This window comes from Mustela putorius, unplaced genomic scaffold (assembly GCF_011764305.1).
Source record: "Mustela putorius furo isolate JIRA1106 unplaced genomic scaffold, ASM1176430v1.1 tig00000695_pilon_pilon_pilon, whole genome shotgun sequence".
NCBI classification, from domain to species: Eukaryota; Metazoa; Chordata; class Mammalia; order Carnivora; family Mustelidae; genus Mustela; species Mustela putorius.
In genome coordinates this window covers 10,055,164-10,076,248 of record NW_025421447.1, presented here as the reverse complement: position 1 = coordinate 10,076,248, position 21,085 = coordinate 10,055,164, and the positions used below count along the sequence as shown (strand labels likewise).

The 21,085-nt window shown below is 48.2% G+C and overlaps 1 protein-coding gene across 2 annotated transcripts in view; it reads right to left on the bottom strand.

The window, feature by feature from the left end:
• DNAH9 (dynein axonemal heavy chain 9) overlaps positions 1 to 16,815 on the bottom strand; it is a 313,471-nt gene extending 296,656 nt beyond the window's left edge. The window contains exons 1-5 of one of the 2 annotated variants that reach the window (XM_045083402.1): positions 16,357 to 16,815; positions 8,026 to 8,222; positions 6,041 to 6,199; positions 4,830 to 4,960; positions 1,158 to 1,369 (exon numbers count right to left, since the gene is read on the bottom strand). In XM_045083402.1, the coding sequence (XP_044939337.1) occupies positions 1,158 to 1,369; positions 4,830 to 4,960; positions 6,041 to 6,199; positions 8,026 to 8,222; positions 16,357 to 16,776 (1,119 nt within the window). In that variant the 5' untranslated portion in view covers positions 16,777 to 16,815. The remainder of the gene's footprint in view (positions 1 to 1,157; positions 1,370 to 4,829; positions 4,961 to 6,040; positions 6,200 to 8,025; positions 8,223 to 16,356) is intronic. The other variant, XM_045083401.1, reaches the window with a different exon arrangement.
• Positions 16,816 to 21,085: the final 4,270 nt, after the last annotated feature.

Sequence of the window (21,085 nt, the reverse complement as noted above, 5' to 3'; positions counted from 1 at the left end):
AGCAAGAATTCTTTGAGAACGTGTTTCCAAGAGCCTTGAACCTAGAAAGCTAGGAAGCTGAATCAGGACAGTCGCCTTCACCACCACCAGGCAGGGCAGAAATGACCATGTCCTGGTGACATCATCTGAGCCTTCCTATTGGCGGGGACTGAAGCCAGCCTGGCCTCAGGCTTTTGAGGTACATGAACCGATAAATGATCTTTTTGTTGATGCTGGTTTGGGTTGGGTTTTCATATCCTTCCAATCACAAGAGTCCTGGATGATGAACAGGCAGCAATGGAAGAATGCTGGTCTAGCAGTCAAACAACAGCTTCCAGTCCTGGATTGGGTGATCTTTGGTGACTTAGTTAACCTCCTAGAGCCTGAGCTCATGTCGTTAAATGTTGATAATAAATTAAGGCTCTCCCTGCCCATCTCATGGGATTCATCTAAGAATGGCCAAGGTCTTGAATGTCACAACACCTGGCAGGCTGCAATGGGCTCTGCAGATGTTAGTTGTTACCAATCACTCTTTACATATGTTCACCGTGTTCTCACAGCTCCTTAGAGGTAAAAGAAGCCAATTTGGGAGGCAGATCACTCAAGCCTCATTATGGTCCCAAGTTCTGTTTATAGGCAGAACAGCCTGAAGTTTGTGCTGTACTGGTTGGTGTTGCAGCGGAGTCCCTAAGAAGGAGGAGGAGTGTGGAGCATGAGGTCTTTGTAGCTGAGTTCATACCACATGGAGGGCATGGGTGCACTGGATGCAGACAGGTCCTCTTCTTTTGGCCATTGCACAGTGGGGAACATGAGACGCACAGAGCAGGTAAGTTACTTGCCCAGGCACACACAGCAATCGATGGTGAGGCAAAATTCGTCACAAGGACGCCTGGCTCTGGAGGCAGGATTCTTAACTGCTGGGTTTTGCCACTGACTGTGGGCACAGAGCACTGAGGGTGAAACTCACCATGCCCACTCTTTGCCTGACCCCAAGTCGTGGGCAGTGGGCGCAGGAAGACTGGTCCGCCCATGTATACCTGCACTACCGAGGATACCTCTGTGACTTATCGGCGGTGACTGTAAAATAATCCTTTGGACCATAATTATTTCCCTGCCCTGAACAAAGTGCCCCCTTTACTCTTCCCTGGGACTCAGTGTCCCCCCTTCGTGGGGCTGACCTGCTGGATAAGGAGGTTGCAGATCTCCTGCAGTAGCACTGTGAGCCGCCCCGGGGAGCGGTAGGACTTGCAGGTGACCCAGATCAGACAGACCACGTGGAGCAGGGGCTGCAGCCGTGGCTTCACCTCGGGAAACTCCAGGCTCTCCAGGAGCTCCAGGTGGCGGGAGAGTGGCTTCAGATGCACTTGGATGTCCCGTGCCTCTGCCAGAGCTGGAAGGGATTGAAGATGGTCACCTTCCCTGCTTGGGGCTCATACCCACCCAGGGGAGCCCAGGTGCCTGGGACTGAAGATCTGCAGAACAGTGGCTAGAATTTCTGGGCAGCTGAAATAATGGTCTGGTGAGACTCTCTGACAAAAGTCCTGTATCTGGGCTTCTGCCTGGCTCTGCTAGCCCCATTCCAGTGACCAGTGTTAGAAGGTATTCTGCTGCTGCTAGATCAGAGGCCATCCAACGTAGATGACAAGGGACAAGTTTTAGAGTCAGAAGGCTCTGCCTTCAAATGCGAAGGTCTGAACAGGGCACAAAAAGAACCCATACACCATCAGCACAACCTCTGGACCAGAGCAGGTACTGCATAAAAGGTAATTTGCTAATAAGCTGTCTCAGTGAGCTGGTACCAAGGAGCAGTCACAGGGAATAGAGAGAGAGAGCACAGACTGACTACGGCAAGGTTTTCAAAGCCAGAGGAGTCTCCCACCATTTCCTTTGAACACAGCCAAGGAAAGGGAGGTGCCTTTCATTAGTGGCCTTGTGGGGACTGAGGGGGAAAGGAGGAAACCCAGTAAGTGTCGCAGACTAATTCTGCAGATTGACTGAGAGGAAATGCAAAAGCCCCTTGAACAAAACTGATCTGGAAGGGGGGGCATTTATAAAGCCTGGCTCTTTCCTGGACAGAAAATCAGACAGTATCACATGAGACCAGATGGTCTCAGGTTATATTGTGGTGGTGAAGCTCTTCATCTTAAAGGAAGCTCAAAATAGACACTCTTTCATTTCAGTATGCTAGGCATTGTTCTACTCACTAGACATAAACCATCTCATTGCAAACCCTGTGTGGTAGCTTTTTTTACTCCCACTTTACAAGGGAAGAAATCAGGGGTGCCTGGGTGGCTCAGTTGGTTAAGCATCCATTTTGGCTCAAGTCATGATCTCAGGGCCGTGAGATCGAGCCCCACGTCAGGCCTCATGCTCAGTGTGGAGTCTGCTTGACATTCTCCCTCTCCTGCTCCCCCACCCATGCTCTCTCTCCCTAATAAATCAATGGATCTTAAAAACAAAGAAACAAGGGAAGAATCAAAACCTACATACCTTGCCTAGGGTTTTTCCTCCAAGAATCGGCCAGCCCTGCCTAGCTGAGCCAAAGCAAGATCACCCCAAGTTGCAGGGTTGAACCCTGGCGTGATGTCCATGGGGCTCAACTCCACCATGAGTTGTCAATGTGTACATTTATACCTTATATCCCAAGTGGGAAGTCATACGCGAATCAAGTTTTCAAAAATCCAGTATTGTGAACTGAGCGGGGAGTGGGGAGAACATCAGGACCACTGTGTGGGAGTGGGGGTACGTGCCTCCATCAGCTGTGCTAACAGGCACTACTCTAGCTTTCATACGCACCGTGAGAGAGGCGGCCAAGGACACAGGGCCAGAGAAGTCTTCTCTTTAGGATATCTTTAAAAAAAAACAAACCCTCAATCCTTTAATCCTATAAGTAGGCTTTTCCTGGATTTTTAAGGGCACGGTATTTGAGGGTTGGCTCACCCAGTCCCGGGCGCCATCACAACTTGGCTACAAGGCAGGTGAAGAAAGAAACGTACAACGTTAAGCTCACGCCTCTTGAAAACTGTAAATACAAACAGCCAGTTGCACGGGGATGCCCAGTGCTTGGCTGGTCAGTCGTTGACAACAGGCTCTTCAGGGACAAAAGCCTTTATGCCTGGTGGCCTGAGATGAGACCTCTCCTGCAGGAACCTGTTGCTTCCCGGGGCGCAAGCGTCTTCATGTCCAGTTCCACTCTGGCAATCTTGTCCCTACTCTATTGCCTCGACCCTTTTAACCTCCTTCCCTTCTCACCGTTTTCCAGTCCGTGCCCACCAATCCAGGAATATTTTCCTCTCCCGCCCCTCTGTCCATCACTGAGCCAAAGAGCTGCCCTGATCATGACCAATATGAGTAACACACACAGTAGGTCCTTCTAGGTTCAAGGAAGACAGATGCTCTGAAATTAAATTAGAAATGGGAAGCTCAATTGCTCAAATTCAAATTAAATTAGAAACGGGAAGCTCAAAAGCTCAAAAGAGCTCTAAAATCTTTTTAAGACCAATTTTGAGTTGTTATTTTAAAGTCATCTCTACACCCAATGTGGGGCTCGAGCTTACAACCCTGAGATCAAGAGTCGCACGCATCACCAACTGAGCCGGCGGGGCGTCCCTCCAAAATCTTTTTATTTTCAGAAGACCCCATCAGAATTTCTGACCATGCCTTTGCCTAACTGCTATCATCAAAATCCCTTTGGGGTGTCTCCCACGATCATCTCACACCAGGAGTGATGCACACCTGCTTTTGGGGGACCCCCCTCCCATTTAAACTGAAGTATAAATTGGGGACAACTACCAATTTTCCCCCGAGACACAAAATCTCTCAGTGAAGCAATAAATGGGGTCCCCAAGAGGGATCTCATTCCGAGCCAGCTTTATGTGCTGACTGTCCAATGTCTGTGGTAAGATTTTAGGGCCCAAGAGGACCTCCAAGACTAGCCTCTTATGCCAGCTTCTCCTCTGTTATTCAGTGTATGTTAAGAACACCACCACTGGCACCTTTATTCCTTCAGCTGAGGGGTTTCCAAACCCTATGCCATGAAGAGGAGATGGTGGGGCAGGGCCAACAATGGATCTGGATGCCGGACACGCCCCTCTGTAAAGGACCAAATGTGCTTGATTAGGTTTATATTTTGGACTTCCATAGAAAGAGAAATGATAGAGGAAAAAAATGTTGGAAAAATCACTGTCTGGATTAAGCTTAAATCTCATGACATTGCGAACATCTTCAAAAGCCCATTCTGACCTCCAAGGCTGAGGAGCTAGAGGAAGTTTGATAGGAGAAAGGAAAGAAGCAAAGTGCCCGGACGAGGGGAGAAGGAGCCCTAAAAACCTTTACCTCCACCTAATTATAGACTTTGCTGGCTTGGCAATTTTGACAAGGGCCGATCTTATCTGCTGCTCCGGCGGCTAGTAAATCGTAGGCCCATCCAAGAGCAGGAACAGAAAAAGCAGAAGGGAGCTACAAACACCGGAGAGCCTTCTCAAGGAGCTAGGGGCAGAGGGAGCTGCATCCCAGAGGTAAGACTCCAACATGCACAAGACGACTTCCACTATATCATCTCACAGTGGCCCAGGGAAGCCCCCGCCAGAAGACTGTATGCCACAACCGTGGTTACATGCTAAAGCCCAGAGAGGTTAGGTGACTTCGCCGAGGTCAGAAAGCACTTGCAATGCAAACTGAGCCCTGCTTTCCTACTCCCAGATTTCATGTTCTTGCTGCCAAGCTTGAGTGGGTCAGGTTGGAGGGTTTTAAGAACGGGAAGTTGCGGACATCAGTGAGAGGAAGATAACTTGGCGTGAAATAGGAACTGGCTTCTGATGTTATGTGGGAAAATTCCGGTGGGTTCTTACCTGCTTGGACATCTCTGAACATGGCTTGGAAAGCCGGGAAGTAGCTGCTCTGAAGATTGTCCAGGAGCCTCGCCATGCCCCTTCCCTTTACGGCTCTCAGTTGATCATAAATGTATTCCAGATCCTCAGACCTGCAACACGGGGGAGAAGGGTGAGTCCAGGGTACCTGGGCCACGCCATGATGACCCACCCTCGGGGAGACAGAGAGGAGCCCTGCCTCCAGCTGCTCCCAGAGAGGCTGGCTCCAGCCCTGTGGAGCAGGGCATCTGTTCCTAGAACAATGAGAGCAAAAGCCAGAGTTGGGGACCTGGGTTCAGAGGGGCAGCCCTAGGAGGTAGCAGCAGGGTGCACTGCTGTGACCATCTGGTGGCTCAGAAGCCTGGCAGCTGGAGGTCATTAGCTCTGGCAGTCAGGTTTGGGGTGGGCGACGGAGGTGTTGTCAGAGCACAGCTGCTGGAGAAGGGCTCCTCAGCAGGTCAGAGGAATGGTCAGAGATGGGACAAGAGGACAGGACATCTCAGCACGGAGGCACAAATGGGGCTGGAGCCCCACAGTCATGCGCACTCATGTGACACAGACATGCTCTCCGTTCAATGCCAGGATAGGATCATGGGCCTCAAACAGCTTTCTGTGTCCTTTGGAGTAAAGGATTAAGCAGCACAGTGACAAAGAGAAGCAAGGAAGGGTGGGAAGGAGAAGCAGCAACAGTTGGGTCTTTCTGGAATCCCGTGGGGCTGGGACACCATGGAGAATGGGCTCTGCAGCCCTCCTGATGATTGGCTGGGACCCAGGAGAGGCCATTCTGCAGGCAGCCAACTGTCCAAACCCCTCTCTCTTTCTCCAGATCCTTACAAAAATGTGTGTGCATGGAGCTTTGACTGTCCAAGGAGAAGGGAGTAGTAGAGCAGAAGAAAAATACAAGAGAGACTTCATTAATTTTACATTTGGTCGAAAGAACCTTTGAAGAAATGGCAGAAGGCAGAATGAGCTCCAGAAAGGAGGGGGGGCTATTAAAATTCTAGGAAAGGGTGTATCCTCCAGTGGGTAGGAAACCCTGAGCTGCCTGCCCAGCCCAGGGATGATGAGAAACAGCTGGGGGTAGGACCAGACTCTGGGGCTGCCTGACCACCACCACCCCCCGCATTCTCCGCCCCACCAGGCCACTGTCCTCTGGAAGACATCTACGCCCCGGGATTGGAGCATGGGCCTACCTGTTCTTCCAGAACTCCAACTCCGCCTTGGGGGTGGGCCTCTCCCCTTGCAGGAGGGGCTGGAAAGACTTTCTTTTGAGCACCAGCTGGACCTGGCGGCTCCATTGGATCACGGCCGACTCAAGGGCATAGATGATGGACTTATCGGTACAATCCCAGCTGTGAAAGACAAAACGAGTCTCTCGGGATGTAACTTGGCATATCCCCCTGGCAACAGAATTCCAAGTCTTGTAAAAAATAGGTGGGAAAGTCTACCTCAGCCAGGCATCTGAGCTTTCGTTGGATGACAGATTCTGATATGGGGTCCATAAGAAAAATACAGCTCCTCTCTCTGCAAAAATGCTGACATGAGCACGTGCACACGATTATTTCAAGGTCAGGGGGTTCACCAGTATCCTGAAGACTAATCCTGCTGGGCCTTTCCGTCAGTGCAGAACACACTGGACAGAAGATACCCGGATGGCCATCCAGTCCTCGCTGGAGTACCACCCATGTCAGGGAGCTCCCTACTTGACCTAGTGGTGCGATCCTTAGTAGATCAGCCCATCCTGGGAGAAAATCTGGCTCAGCACTGAACCACATCTGTCCTCCGCCTATTCCCTCATTTGGTCTTAGATCTGCCTTCTGCAGCAAGAGGAGGGAGGCTCCATCCTCCACAAGGCAGAGCACTGGCCATCTGGACACCATGGGCAATTTCACGATGTCCTGGCTTTTCCAGAATGCTGAAGAACCAGCATTCCCTGTCGTACAGCTTTCCCAAAATAAGTAAGTAAAGAAAACTCAAGGTATGTTGGAGGGGATGAAGGATCTGGAACCACTTTGGTGGTCTTGCCACAAAGCCTCCATGGGACACAAGTGACACAGAGAGAGAATCCATCAGCCGCATTCTCCTACCTGACACCCACCTTCGCTTAATTTAATTAAATTCATATTTGCCGAGCGGTGATACGGCCCAAGTGATTATGGAAGGTATTGAAAGGAGAAGATACGTACCGCCCTGAAATACAATCCAGCCTTCTGGGAAATTATCAAATTTGAACAAAGCGAGACCAACCCTGCGATGATTATATACCCATGCGCTGAATGTTATTATGTTAAAATATAAAAGGGACAGGAAAAGGGTAATTTGAATTTATTTATTTCGAAAATTGAATATTTTTATTAAACCACATTAGGTTTTCTAGTTAACTGGGAAATTGCTTCAAATTATATATGTCGCCAATTACTTCCAAAGGCAAAAACTCATTACAAAGTACATTGGCATCCCGTGCGTTACTTTTTCTCCAGATCAAATCATGGGCCCTGAATATCTAGTGGAGATGGTAGTGAGTTTGCAAACTCCTGGAAGTATGGCAGATCGTGTGCACGCAGCAAGGTGGCCTGTTGCCCCAGACAGAAGTGATGGATAGAAGATAAAAAAATATGTATCATTTAGATACACAGGCTGTCTTAAAAGAAAAAAAGGGAGGGGGATCCCCATGGGTCAAAAACAAAACTATCTCAGAGCTGACTTCAAGTCTCCATGACTTGTTTCTGTTTGAAAAAAAGAGAAAAAATCCCCAAGACAGGACAGAAGCCTCAAGCAGCTGGGGGAGCAGGGTGTGAGATGTATTAAGAGCCAGTTGGTTCCGTGACATTATGTGCTGAGTAGGTACTGGGAGGAGGGGCGCTGTCTCCCCCCACCCCCCGCCCTGGGTCCTTGCCAATGATGAGCCACTGTCCCCATACGCAGGATCCTGAAATCAGTGTGGCTGTTCTCAGCCCTGAAATAATTCTGTTAGGCTTCAGACACTTTAGGGGCAGGGAATGGGGTAAGGGTGGTGATCAGCAGAACACACACAGTCCGGGGATCATGGCAAAGGGGCTTGTGTGTGGCACGAGGAGATGCGCAGAGTCGGGAACAGCAAAGTTGTCCAGGACACATTCCGATAAACCAGCGGCTCCTGTGTCGCAGAGCCCCAGATGGCCGGGCTGGTGTTACTTACACGGTCTCACTCTGAGAAGCCACCAACTCGAGTTTTTCTGTGCCCACTGGGAGAGGCAGCAAGGTTTTCCCCTTCACATGCTCGAGGAGAACCAGGAGGTCGCACTGGAGGCTGTGGGCGTGCCGCTGGACATCCAGACGGACCACATGGGGCCAGTCAAGGTGATTCTTCTCGTTGGCCAGGATGGGGATAACCACCTGGAACAGAGGTGCAGGGGGGCAGCAAGGGCAGGCCTTCTTCTTTGGACACTTTAAAGAAGGACTATCTGAGAAAGGTTCAGAAACTGTTTTGCAGGTTCCTATCCTATAGGGCTGCCTACTAAGAACCAAGGTTCTAGGCTGCCTGGATATCTGGGAAGACTGGAGGGTCGCGGATACCTACCTGCCAATTTCCCTGGCCGCCCATCTCCTGGGGATGAGGTCCCTTAGCCAAACATGCCTCCTCATTAAGGGGACAGACGTGGCTGCTATTTCTGAGTCCCGGGCTTCTTTCAACAAGTCGATCGCATCCTCCCACAGGAGCCAGTGTGCATCCTAGCCTCAGGATGCCTCCCAGCTTGCCTCCCATGGCTTCCCTTTTTCATTGTGTTCCCAAGGGCAACCTTGGAACACGGCAGCCTCCTCTGAAGGGTGACTATGGGTAACGAATAATCTGCTGTCAGTCTCATCAGTCCAGAACTCTTGGGCAAGGGCCCCTCCCTCATTAATGGGGTGAGTAAGAGGTGATTGAAACTGCCATGGGAGCTGGAGGCAAAGCAGAGGACAAATGAAGGTAAGGATGTCCGTCTGTCTGCAGGAGGCAAGACGGGCACCTTAAAGAAGTAAACAAAGGTAAGGATCTTGAATCTACCTATAGAGTGAACATCAATTGGGCTTTTGGCCATCTGGCATAGTTCCTCTTATTTTTTGTTGTTGGTACTCATTTCTGGACCCAGCAGTGGGACATGAACAAATCTGAGCCTGTGAGAGGGGGTCAAAGTCTCTCATCAGAACTTTTTGATGAAGGGAACGTTCTCTTTTCTATTAGTTTGGAAAACTGTGGCCATCCTGTTACCCTATGGAGGCTCAGAATAGGGTCAATACAGGAGGAGACAGTTCCCAGATGGAGAAAGACCAAATCCCGTGACCTCATTTGAGCTCCTGAATCAGGCTGCTCTCGAATTTGCTGAGCTACTTTATCTTTGTGTAAAGATATTTTTAAAAAGATTTTATTTTATTTTATTTATTTGACAGAGATCACAAGTAGGCAGAGAGGCAGGCAGAGAGAAAGAGGGAAGCAGGCTCTCTGCTCAGCAGAGAGCCTGACATGGGCCTTGATCCCAGGACCCTGAGATCATGACCTGAGCTGAAGGCAGAGGCTTAACCCACTGAGCCACCCAGGCACCCCTTGTGTAAAGATTTTATGTATTTATTTGACAGAGAGAGAGTGCAAACATGAGCAGGGGGAGGGGCCGAGGGAGAAGCAGACTCTCTGCAGAGCAGGGAGCCCCATGCAATACAGAGCTCAATCCCAGGACCCTGGGATCATGACCTGAGCCAAAGGCAGATGCGTAACTGACAGCCACCCAGGTGCCTCTGAGTTACTTTCAATGGAGGTTTTGATCACTTGAAACTTAAAAAGTTGTAGTTAATATAACTTACTAGGAACCTCTGCCTGTCAAATCTCACAGCTAAGGGAAAGGAATAGTGGAATGAAAGAAATACTGGAAAAAAAAAAAAAAAAAGATGATCAGGAAATGTAATTGAGTAAGTAATGGAAATAAACACTTGTTTGGTTTGTTGGGTTCTATATAGGACCAAAAAGTGAACATGGCTATGAAACAGAGCACCTGAACCCAGCTATGAAACAGAGCACCTGAACCCAGCAGGAGAACTCTATGAGGTTGACCTTTGCCCAGTGCATCTGGAAATAGTCTCTGAACTGAGAACTTACAAGGACAGGTGGACAGAGAGTGCCAACAGAGGAAATGTTACAAATCGAGTTCTGCTCATTCATGACAAGAAAGGACACTCTTAGACCCAGGGCAAGAGGCCTAACAGGAGAGGAAAGGAATATTCCTAGGATCTCAAAGGCAGGGGCTATACCTTATCTGGTCTTTTAAAATATTTATTTATTTTAGAGAGAGGACACAAGCAGGAGGGGCAAAAGGAGAAGGAAAGAGAATCTCCAACAGACCCTGGGCTTCATCTCATGACCCTGAGATCATGACCTGATCCAAAACCAAGAGTCAGATGCCCAACCAACTGTACCCCATAGGTGCCCCTTATCTGGTTTTTTATACCCAGCGTCCTCTGTAGGGTCTGGTGTGTAGGAAAGAAAAGTGGTAAGTGGGCTTGGGGTTGGATTTTTGAGGGCTTTGGGTGATAGAAAAATAATGAACATGAACTTTCTATGAAATGAAAAGCTATTCATTTATTTGTTCAATGAATATTTATTGAGCATCTACTATGTGCTAGTCCTGGTGTACGTGCTAGGAGGGTGTATCAGTGAAGAAATTAGACAAGGATTCTTGACCTCATGAAGTTTGTATTTCAGGAGAGAGACAGTTAATAAACAAAACATTCTGCAAAATTAAATTAATTAGTGAAGCAGATGAACAGAGGACTGTGGGCAGGAGAGATTATAATGATAAATGGAGGGATTAGTGCAGGCCTCACTGACAAGGAACATTTAAACAAAGGTGGGAGGACAGGGAGAGTTCTGCACAGATCCTTGGGGGAAATATATTGCAGAGAGAAGGAACAGCCTGTGCAAAGGCCCTGAGGTGGCAGCATGTCTAGTGTGATAAGGAGCACCGTGGAGGTCCATTCCATGAAGCTGGAATTGAGAATGAGAAGATTAGAGGTCAGTAAAAGGGGATGGATCCCATGCAGCCCTGCCTATGGGATTTTAATTTTTAATCTCAGAGGAATGGAAATCATTTAAGGGTTATGAGCAAAGGGAGTAAAATTGTCCGCCATCTTTTTTTTTAGTAGAATCACTCCAGCTGCTTTGGTAAGAATAGACTGTAGGGGGCAAAAGTGAATAAGGGGGATGGGTTAGAAAGTAATTGCTATAATATAGAAGACAATGGCTTGGCACCTGGGAGAATGGAGGAGATAGTAAGAGAGGGTTTGGTTCCATATACATTTTGTAGGCTCAGCCATATGATTTCTTAATGGATTCGTTGTGGGGTTATGAGACCAAAAAAAGGCATCAGGATGAGTTCAAAGTTTGGGACTTGGGGAGCAGGAAGGAAGAACAGAACTGCCATTAATTGATGTGGGGGAGACCAAGGTAGAGTCCATTCTTGAGGTGTTTTTGGACACATTAGAATCTGATACATCTGTTAGACTTCTAAATGGGGACATTGAGTAGGTAGTTGGGAACTCAGAGAAGCAAAGGCTGGAGATAACAAATGAGTCTTATACAGGTGGTCTGTGAAACTCTGCAGGTGAACCAGTGTTCCCAAGGAACTGAGGTTCTTTAGAGAAGACAGGGTGTTCAAGGAGTGACCCCTAGGGCTCTCCAATGTTAGGAAGCCAGGAGGAAGAGGGAGTACCATTAATGGAAAGAAGGGGCCATTGTGACTGACCAGTGAAAACCCAGAAGACTGGCATCCTGGAAACCAAGAGAAGAAAGGGGTTTCCTGGAGGAGTGGGTCATCACGAGCTGTGCCAAATGCTGCACACAGGTCAAGTAGGAAGACGGCTGCTTGCCATTTAGCCAAGTGAAGGTCACTGGTGACATTGACAAATCCTTGACTTTCTCTTCCATGCCATGTGGGGGTGACGGTCAGATGAAACAGGAAAAGAAAGGGGCATGGCAAGAACGGACCCATCTTCTAGATGTTTCGCTGTAGAGGGGACCACACAAGTAGGATGATAGGTGACGGGAGGAATGAGGATTTTGTTTGATGGCAAATAGCTAGTGGGGAAGGAAAAAAAATAAGAATGTAGGAGGGAGGAAAGGATGTTGGCGTGATCTCTTTAAGGAGATGAGAACAGGTGGGATTCAGAGAGGAAGTGGCAGTTCTGAGGATTGAGGTTGTCCCCAGATGACGGCAGATGGTCCACCTGTTGCCATGGGAGGGATAGTGGAGCTGAATGAACATGGATATGGGCAGATGGGATGGATGTAGGCATCTGTGGATGTTTTATTCTATTATTTTCATTTTTAAAACCCAAGGAAGAAGCAAAAGCATCATTGAGTGAGGTTGATAGGCATTTTGGACATTTGAGGGCAGAAAAAAGAAAGTGTCTAATAGTGGTCTAGAAAAGCAAGAAAAAAGGAAGCTCGAGGTGTCAGCTGGGAAGGATAAAAGGCCTATCACATGTTCAGGGTCATGAATTTAAAGCAGTACTGGCTGTTTTTTTCTCAGCCCCACGGGCTTCATGGGTGCAGGCATGGAACAGACAGAGCATTGCGTTGGATCTCATTGGAATTATGGTGTGGAGTCAGACAGTGGGAAGGCAGCGGGATGGATGGACCAGAGGCTCGGGGTAGTGGGACGCTAGGGGAAGTGGGCTAAAAGACACGGGCTGTGGTCAGAGAAAGAAAGGTATGTGAAATTGTATCACGAGGGGGTGGTTTGGTAGTGCAAGGTCTGGGAATGGCCACAGGAATGGCTGGGGACGGGATGGGAGGGGGACAAGATCACTGAAGAAGGAAGGCTCAAGGATCCCAGAGGCCAGCTTATTGGAAGGATCATTCATTTGTCTAATGAAGTAGCCATGTGTTAAGGCAGGAGTGATGGTGGAAGGAGTAACAGTGAGCCAGGGGCAGCACCATCGGGCCATGACACAGCAATGGTGGGGGAGAGGGTGGCATTGTCTGGTGACACAAGATCCAAAGTGAGGTTTTTCAACATGAATCGAGCTGTGAAGGACACCTGTTCCAGCTCCAGGTTCAGAGATGGAAGGGCTGTGGGGGAATACAGCTTTCCTCCAGGGAGAACAGGGACAGGCTAGGGCAAGATGAGGATGGCTCAGAGAAATGAGGACATCTCTAAGTAGGATAAGTGACAATAACGTTGTGTCCCTTAGGTCATGCCTACAAGCCAGCACACTATTGCCAGTGCCCTAATACATTCTCTGTAAATTTCATGACAGTCCTGCAAGAGAGTCAGACCCTGGCCCTCTGGGGTCACATGACACTGATGCATTTCATAGAACCAGGATTTGAACCCAGGCCCATCAGTTTCCACATCCCCATGCTCCCTCTTCAAAAAAAAAAAAAAAAACCAAAAACAAAAAAACCCTAAAAACTTTGAAATGGCATCCAAGTCTCAGAGCTCTAAGAAAATTACCTGGCAGCAGGAATGATGTGATTGGGAGGAGGAAGACAAGCAGCAGGGAACTAATTACTAAGTTTTGTCAGTTCCGAGAAACATTTCTTGGATGCATTTTTTTAAACCCTACACTAGTGTCACAAAATGATGAAATTTATAGCTTCTTCCCCTTACTGACATCACACTCCCCCCTAGCGCAGGAGGACTATTCTCAGTCTTGTGGGCTCCTCTGGCTTGAGTGCTGCTGAGTAGGGCCTGGGAGGATGTGGGGAGCCAAGCTGATCCACAGAGAGAGCAGAGCGGGAGCACTCTCCAGGAACACTGGGAGGGGAAAGGGGGGCTGAGGGGACCAGAGGGGAGCAGGGGACTGGTGCAGCACAATCAGCTTTAGGGTGCGTAGAAGAAGTAGAGGGAAGATGCTGTTAGAGGCTTTGAGAAATGCTAAGCCCTCAAGGTGTTCTAAAAATAATTTGGGGGGCGCCTGGGGGGATTAGTCGGTTAAGCATCTCATTCTCAGTTTTGGCTCAAGTCATGATTCCAGGGTCCTGGGATCGAGCCCCGCCTCGGGCTCCCTGATCAGTAGGAAGACAGCTTGAGATTCTCTGTCTCTAAAATAAATACATAAATCTTAAAAAGAATAAGTGTTCTATTTCTCAGACCTGTGGATTACTCTGTTAATGAGTGCTTGCTCCTTCCTTGCTCCTTCCTCCCGGACTTGTTCCCTCCCCCTTCTCTTCTCTTTTTAGCAGAAATGGTGGCAGACTATACAATAATTCTATATCTTAAGGAAAGAAAAAACTTATTTAAATTGCAGCATTATTGGGGTGCCTGGGTGGCTCAGTGGGTTAAGCCTCTGCCTTTGGCTGAACTCATGATCTCAGGGTCCTGGGATCGAGCTCCATATTAGGCTCTCTGCTCAGCAGGGAGCCTGCTTCCCCTTCTCTCTCTGCCTGCCTCTCTGCCTACTTGTGATCTCTCTCTCTGTGTCAAATAAATAAAATCTTAAAAAAAAGTCTCAAAAAAATTGCAGCATTATTCACAAAGGCCAAGAGGTGAACGCAGCCGATACAACCACCCGTGCATGAATGGATATACAGACTGTGGTGTATACACATACAATGGAATAGTACTCAGCCTTAAGGAGGAAAATAATTCTGTCACATGGTACAACCCCGGATGAACCTTGAAGACATCAAGTGAAAGGAAATATGCCAGTGACAAAAGGACACCTACTACATGATTCCATTTACATGAGGTCCCCAGAGCGGTCAAGTTCATAGGAACAGGAAGCAGAATGGCGGGCGCAGGGGCCGAGGAATGGTGGAATCAGGGAGTTGTTCGGTGGGTATAGACCAAGTCATGCAGGATGATGGGGGTTCCTGGGGACTCCCTGCACAGCAGTGTGTGTGGTTGGCAACCGGACACTTGGAAATGGTTGGGAGAGTGAATTTTTTCTCCTGTGGGGTTTTTTTTTGGCCACAATGAATACAAAACTATCTTAAGGACCATTCCATGGCAATCATTCTTTTAATTATAGATGGACCTTAATTCATTCAGCCAGTCCCCTACGGATAAGCATTCAGTTTGTTGCCAGTCTCTTTTAACGCACCAGTGAACATTCTGGAACACTTGAGGGGCTGAACTATTTTCAAATTACTTTTGCTTGCTGGGTACATGTCCTTGGGCGGTGACACAACTCAGTGATGGGCCGCCATCCCCCACACAAACTAAGTGTATTTCCACAACTGAAACTGTGTTCAGTCTCCCAGGACACTGAAAGTTACCTTGAAGTGTATGTCCCCTAATTCTTCTTCTACACTCCTGTCTCTCTCCTCTGAACACAATGGCACTTCCTTCTATCATCTTCATTCATGAGGGGATTTGAGACGAGCCTGGATCTCTGTGGTGACAGGGCTCACACAATGCAGGCCCGCAAAGCCACTGGGGTAGTTAAAAGATTGAAATACATCCCTGTCTTCCAAGAACCCTCCTTCTCTGGGCTCCCCTCCCCCCACCCAGGGTGACTCTTCCCTGGAATTCCCCCACCCCAGAGCTTTCTGAAAAAGCAACTAAGGGACTAACATCCCGCCCAGCAGGGAACCTCCAGGACCTGGCTCCCCACTGTGGCCTACTTTAAGTAGAGTTCTTCCTCCTCCCCAGTCATAGGAGTTTTAAATATTTTAAATATAGGATTAATTGCCTGGGTGGGATCTTGTCTTCTATATCTTCGGTATTCCGGATAGCCTCTGTCACACAAAACATCATATAACCAATACTGCATTAATACTTGTTTTCTGAGCCGCAGGACCCAGTGCATCACGCTTCCCGAAACACTCACCCTCAACTTACAGGGACGTTTACTCCCATTCCAGAAAGGTCGAAATGTCCCAAGAACCTCGCCTGGGGCACCCTCTCTGAGACCTCCTGCCCTCTCTCAGCTTGGGCTGCGCTGTCACAGAAGTTCCCTAGAATCCACATCTCCCGGGATCTTCCTCCCTGAGCTCTGAGCTCCAGGCCCCCTCCAAACACCTGTTGGGCATTGCCAACCGGACGCCCCAACTTCTTATCTCGGCACAGGGCTGATAATTGGGCACACCGTTGTGAGATTTATGAATGAGATGAAATCACAATCAAACCACCTCTCCCCTCAACTCTCCTCCATAGGTAAGCACTGTGGATAGCCTCGCTGGCCCCTTCGAGATGCCCCCTAGGTCACCACTACCTGTCTCCCCCAGCGCCAGTTTACGGAGGGATTGAGAGATACACCGCCTTAAAATACGGTCAGGACCCACCAGGCACTCTTAAGACGCCAACCTCCCCCTGACTTTGGCTTGGCCCCAGACCAGGACCGACGCAAGTCAGAGCCCCTCGAGCTTCTCACGGTGAGCCGGACCCTCTTCAGCTTGTCCCAGCTCGCTCCCACTTCTCAGGTGGGCTTCTTTCCCATCCCCTCTAGCCCCGCCCCGGCCCCGCCCCCGGCCCCGCCCCCTCCGCCCCGGCCTCCCCTCCCCCTCCCCAGCGGCCACCGGCGCAGGGCCTCCGGGCCACCCGCCCACCCTCACCTCGGAGAACAGCGCAGCCAGGTGCTCCAGAGGGGCGGCGGGCACGTCCCCGCACAGCACGGCGCCGCGGAGGCTGCGGGGCCCCGGCGGCTCGGGCCCGGTGCGCAGGAAGAAAAGCCCCTTGGCGCGAGGCGAGCCCGCCTGGGGCCCCGCGTCCAGGCCCGGTCGCACCGCCAGGCCCCCGGGCCCGGGCCGCACCACCAGCAGCGGCCTCGGGGCCCCCTCAGCATCACGGCCCAGGAAGGCGTGCAGCAGCCGCTCCGCCTCGGCCGTGCCCGCGCAGCGCTCCCAGGCGCCGGCGGCCGGCCTCAGGCTCAGGGCCACGTAGGCCCCCAGGAGTCCCAGGCGCGGGTCGGCGGCGCCGGGCTCCGGGTCCGCGCTCTCAGCAGCCCGCGCGGCGGGCTCTTCAGCGCCCGGCATCGCGCGCTGCCGCGGGCCGCAGCCGTTTCCCTGGCGACGCGGACGCGGCCCGATCTCCCGCCTCCGCTCCCCTCCTATTGGACACGAGACTCCCGGCCCCGCCCCTCCCAGCTCCGCAAGGTAAGAGAGAGACGCCCTGGGCAAGGGGCGGGGTCGCGTCGCTGTTGCTAGGAAACCGGCCGCCGTTCCTATTTAGCGGCAGGTCTCTGTGCTTGCAGGTGCTCACGGGTGACCGTGCAGGGCAATGGTTTATTGACGCGGTGCGTGGAGGGGAGGGCAAGTGTATAAAAGCTTGGCTAAGATCAGATTAAATTCTTGAGAGGTCTCCAGACACTGAAAATATGATGATTCTCCAACTCCCCAAATGTGTAATTCAAACTCGAAAACTATGTCAATTATAAAACAGACGTAAGCGATTTCAGTGAAGTTTTAAAATTTCTTTTCCGTGATAAATACTTTAGAATGGTGTTTATATGCTTACTGAGCATTTTGAAATATGCTGGTGCAGCTGAAGTACTGAATTTTTATTTAATTTACTATTTAATATTAAACTAGGATTTAATTTTAGCTCAGTTTTAGAATTTCAGTATCCATTATTTTTTTAAAAAGGTTTTTTTAGTGTCTTGTTTTGTTCGTGCCTTCGGTGTGTGCTCAATCTGACAGATGGGGACTCAAACTCTGAGATTACTTTGATTTCCATCAGTCTGACCCCGGTCGGTTCTTCTTACGTGCATACAAGTGCTTTTAAATATACAGAGTCTGCGATATACCTAGATCTTGTCTTCAAAAAAGGATAAGGTGACGCACCTCTCCTTACCTCAGATATTATCATTTGTCACCTGCTGAATTCCTCTTCATTAGGGGGATATAAATAGCTTGGCCCTTTGCATTGCATGTGAGGGGAGAATGAGACAAGGACAGGGACAGCCTGGTGGCATGAAGCGGCTCTGAAATGAGCTTGCCCTCTCCCTACCGCCCCGATTTTAGTCACCAACCAGAAACGGCAGAAATTCCTGGTAAAAAAAAAAAAAAAAAAAAAAAAAAAAAAAGTATGTAACAGGCTTCAAAGGAACATTAACAGAATAAGCACTTACCAAAGGCAACTCAGCTAACAAGACCTCCTCAGGAAAACTTGGTAGCTAAAAAGTAAAACGATTGATTTCATGATAACCAGGGCACGGGAGGTCCTATGACGGAAAACATTCCCAATAGAAAAAGAATCTTTGTGTTTGTAAAGAGTGTTTTATCACTGCTAGGTTAAATAGAAGGCAGACCAGCTATGAGTAGAGGGACAAAGCAGAGGCATGAAAATGATTTTATTTTAAAGATTTAATTTATTTATTGAGAGAGAGAGAGAGCATGCATGAGTGGGGAAAGGGGCAGAGGGCGAGAGGGAGAGAATCTTGAGCAGACTCCCCACCGAGCACAGAGCCTCACCCTGAGCTAAGCTGGATCCCATGACTCTGAGATCCTGACCTGAGCCAAAACCAGGAGTCAGACACTCATCTGACTGAGCCACGCGGGCGCCCCACACTCAAATGATTTTAAGATGAATTTGATGATTGACATTGAAAAAAAAAAAAGCATCAGGGACAGATAGAAGTATTGGAGGCTTCTTACACATATCATAAAATTCTGCAGAATTTTTGTTTTGCAGAGAGGAAGCCTTGGTATTGTCTAAATGCTGAAGGTCTCCAAATGTGTGAATCCAGAGAAACTTTGGGGCCATTAACTTCCTGTAAACCCTCCACATAAAGTTTCTATCACCCCAACCATGACCTATTTTGCCCTTCATCCTTATTGTCCTTTTGGCCCAATATACATAAAAATAGAAAGCCAGGAGCCCGTGGAGATGACTTGAAGATGACTGTCCGAGACAGAAGGCTCCTGAACAGTGGGAAACCCAGCTTTTGCTTTCTTCCTCTAAAAACCCACCTTTGCCTTCACTTAGAAGGAGGTGGGGGGTGCAGTTAAGTGGAATTTATTGAAAGCAGCTGCCATCAAGTTTATATTGCGTAATTATAGTAAGGGAAAATAAAATAACAAATGTGTTAGCTATCTATTGCTGGGTAACAGATGACATGACAAATTAGCAGCTTAAGAACATTCATTAGGTAAGAGTTTATGGTGGCTGAAGAATTTGGGTACAGCTAATCGGGGTGGTTCTGGCTCGGGATCTCTCATGAGGTTTCAGACAGGATGTCATGAGGGGCCATATCACCCAAAAGCTTGATAAGGTCTGGAGGAGCTGCTTCAATATGGCTTGCTCCCATGGCTTCTGAGCACATGGAGGTCTCATTAGGTACTTGATGTCTCCATAACGTTATGGCAGGCTTCCCCTAGACCAAATGATCTAAGAGAGAGAGAGTGAGAGCAAGACAAAAGCCTCAATCTCTCATAGCCTAGCCTTGAAAGCCCTACAGTCATTTCTGCAATATTCCCAATACACACATTCACTCACCCTATTCAGTGTGAAAGGGAAGCATACCAGGATGTGAATAAAAGGAGACAAGAATCACTGGTGCCATCTGAGAGGTGGGCTACTACCAAAACTGTTAAGGAAGATACTGAATTTGTGTAATTATTCAGATAAAATGATTTCCTCTTTTTAAAAAAGATTTATTTATTTATTTAAGGGGTAGGGGTATGGGCAGAGGAGAGAGGGTGTTAAGCAGACTCTGCACTGAGCATGGGGCTGACCTGGGGCTCTATCTCGTGACCCCAAGATCAGGATCTGAGCTGAAACCAAGACTTGGGGGCTTAACCAGCTACACCACCTCAGTGCCTCAGTTTCCATCTTTTTAAATTAGAAACTTAAACTTGCTTCTATGAGCATAAGTTTTCTTATATCAGATTTTTTATTTTGCACAATTCCTATTCAACACTTTTTAATAATGGTCTCATTATTATTTATTGCTACAGCAGATTCACTGTGTGGGACTGTACTAGACTCTAATTTCAGAGATGGGTAACCACTTCATGGCCACACACCGTGATTCTCCGTGACTACTCTGTTTTTACCTATCCCTTCAATATTGATGTTGCTTAGGCATCTATCTCAGACCTTCTGGGGTCTTTTCACTTTAAAATCTCTCCCTGGGGTGCCTGGGTAGCTCAGTCAGTTAAGAGTCTGCCTTCAGTTCAGGTCATGATCCCAGGATCCTGGGATTGAGTCTCTCATCAGGCTACTTGCTCAGCGGGGAGTCTGCTTCTCCCTCTGCACCACCCTCCCCCCGCCTCAGGTTTTCTGTCTCACAAAAATAAATAAAGAAAATCTTAAAGTCTCTCCTTGTATAAACTTCTTCATCCCAAATAACAATTGCTCCCTTTATGCTAATAGCTGCCAAATCTACATCTCCAGACTTGGATTAAGGAGGTCTATCATTTTAGGACAATATCTGGCTTTCCTCAAATCTTTTTTTTTTTTTAATATTTTATTTATTTGACTAAGAGAGAAACAGCAAGAGAGGGAACACAAGCAGTGAGAGAGGGAGATGAAGAAGAAGGTGTCCCAGTGAGCAGGGAACCTGATGTGGGGCTCGATCTCAAGATACTTGGATCATGGCCTGAGCCAAAAGCAGACGCTTAACCAACTGAGCTACCCAGGCCACCCTGGAAATCCCTTTCTGACACTTAGTGTTGAAGAGAAGTCTGAAGCCAGGCTGATGTTTGTTATTTGTAGGTAACATTTTGAAACAACGTGATTGCTGAAGGTGTTTTTTTTTTTTCTCCCTTTTTTATTTTTGTGATTAAAAAAAAAAAAGTTTTAGGATATAGCTAATGTCCCACTGAATTGGTTTTTGCCTAAATTATGACAGCTCATTTGGTTCTCCTAATGATGGGTTTCTTCACAGTGGGAAAGATCCTTCCATGGAATCTTTGATTATTACCTATTTTCTGCTTGCACTTTCTGGTCTGGTCCTCTGGTTATGTAAACTGATAGTGTGAACTCAAAATTACAAGTAAGGGATATATTTTGCAATACTAATTGAGGTTTTTTTTTTTTTTTGCCTATACGTTCAGATGTTGTCCTGTGGCTCTCCACTCAGTAAGTTAGTGACATTTAATGCCTCTGTGGAGTGTGATATAGCCTTGAACCGTCTATTGAATTTCTGAATAGTTTTCAAACACAGAGCAGAGACAATAGTCGTGAAAGCTGTGCCATTTCTTTTCTTTTACTGTAAGAGCTAAGCACTTAAGAGGGAGAAAAGATTTCTGTTGTATCGCTCATTTGTGTGTGGTGTTTTTTTAAGATTTTATTTTTCATTTATTTGACGCAGAGAGGAAGAGATCTCAAGTAGGCAGAGAG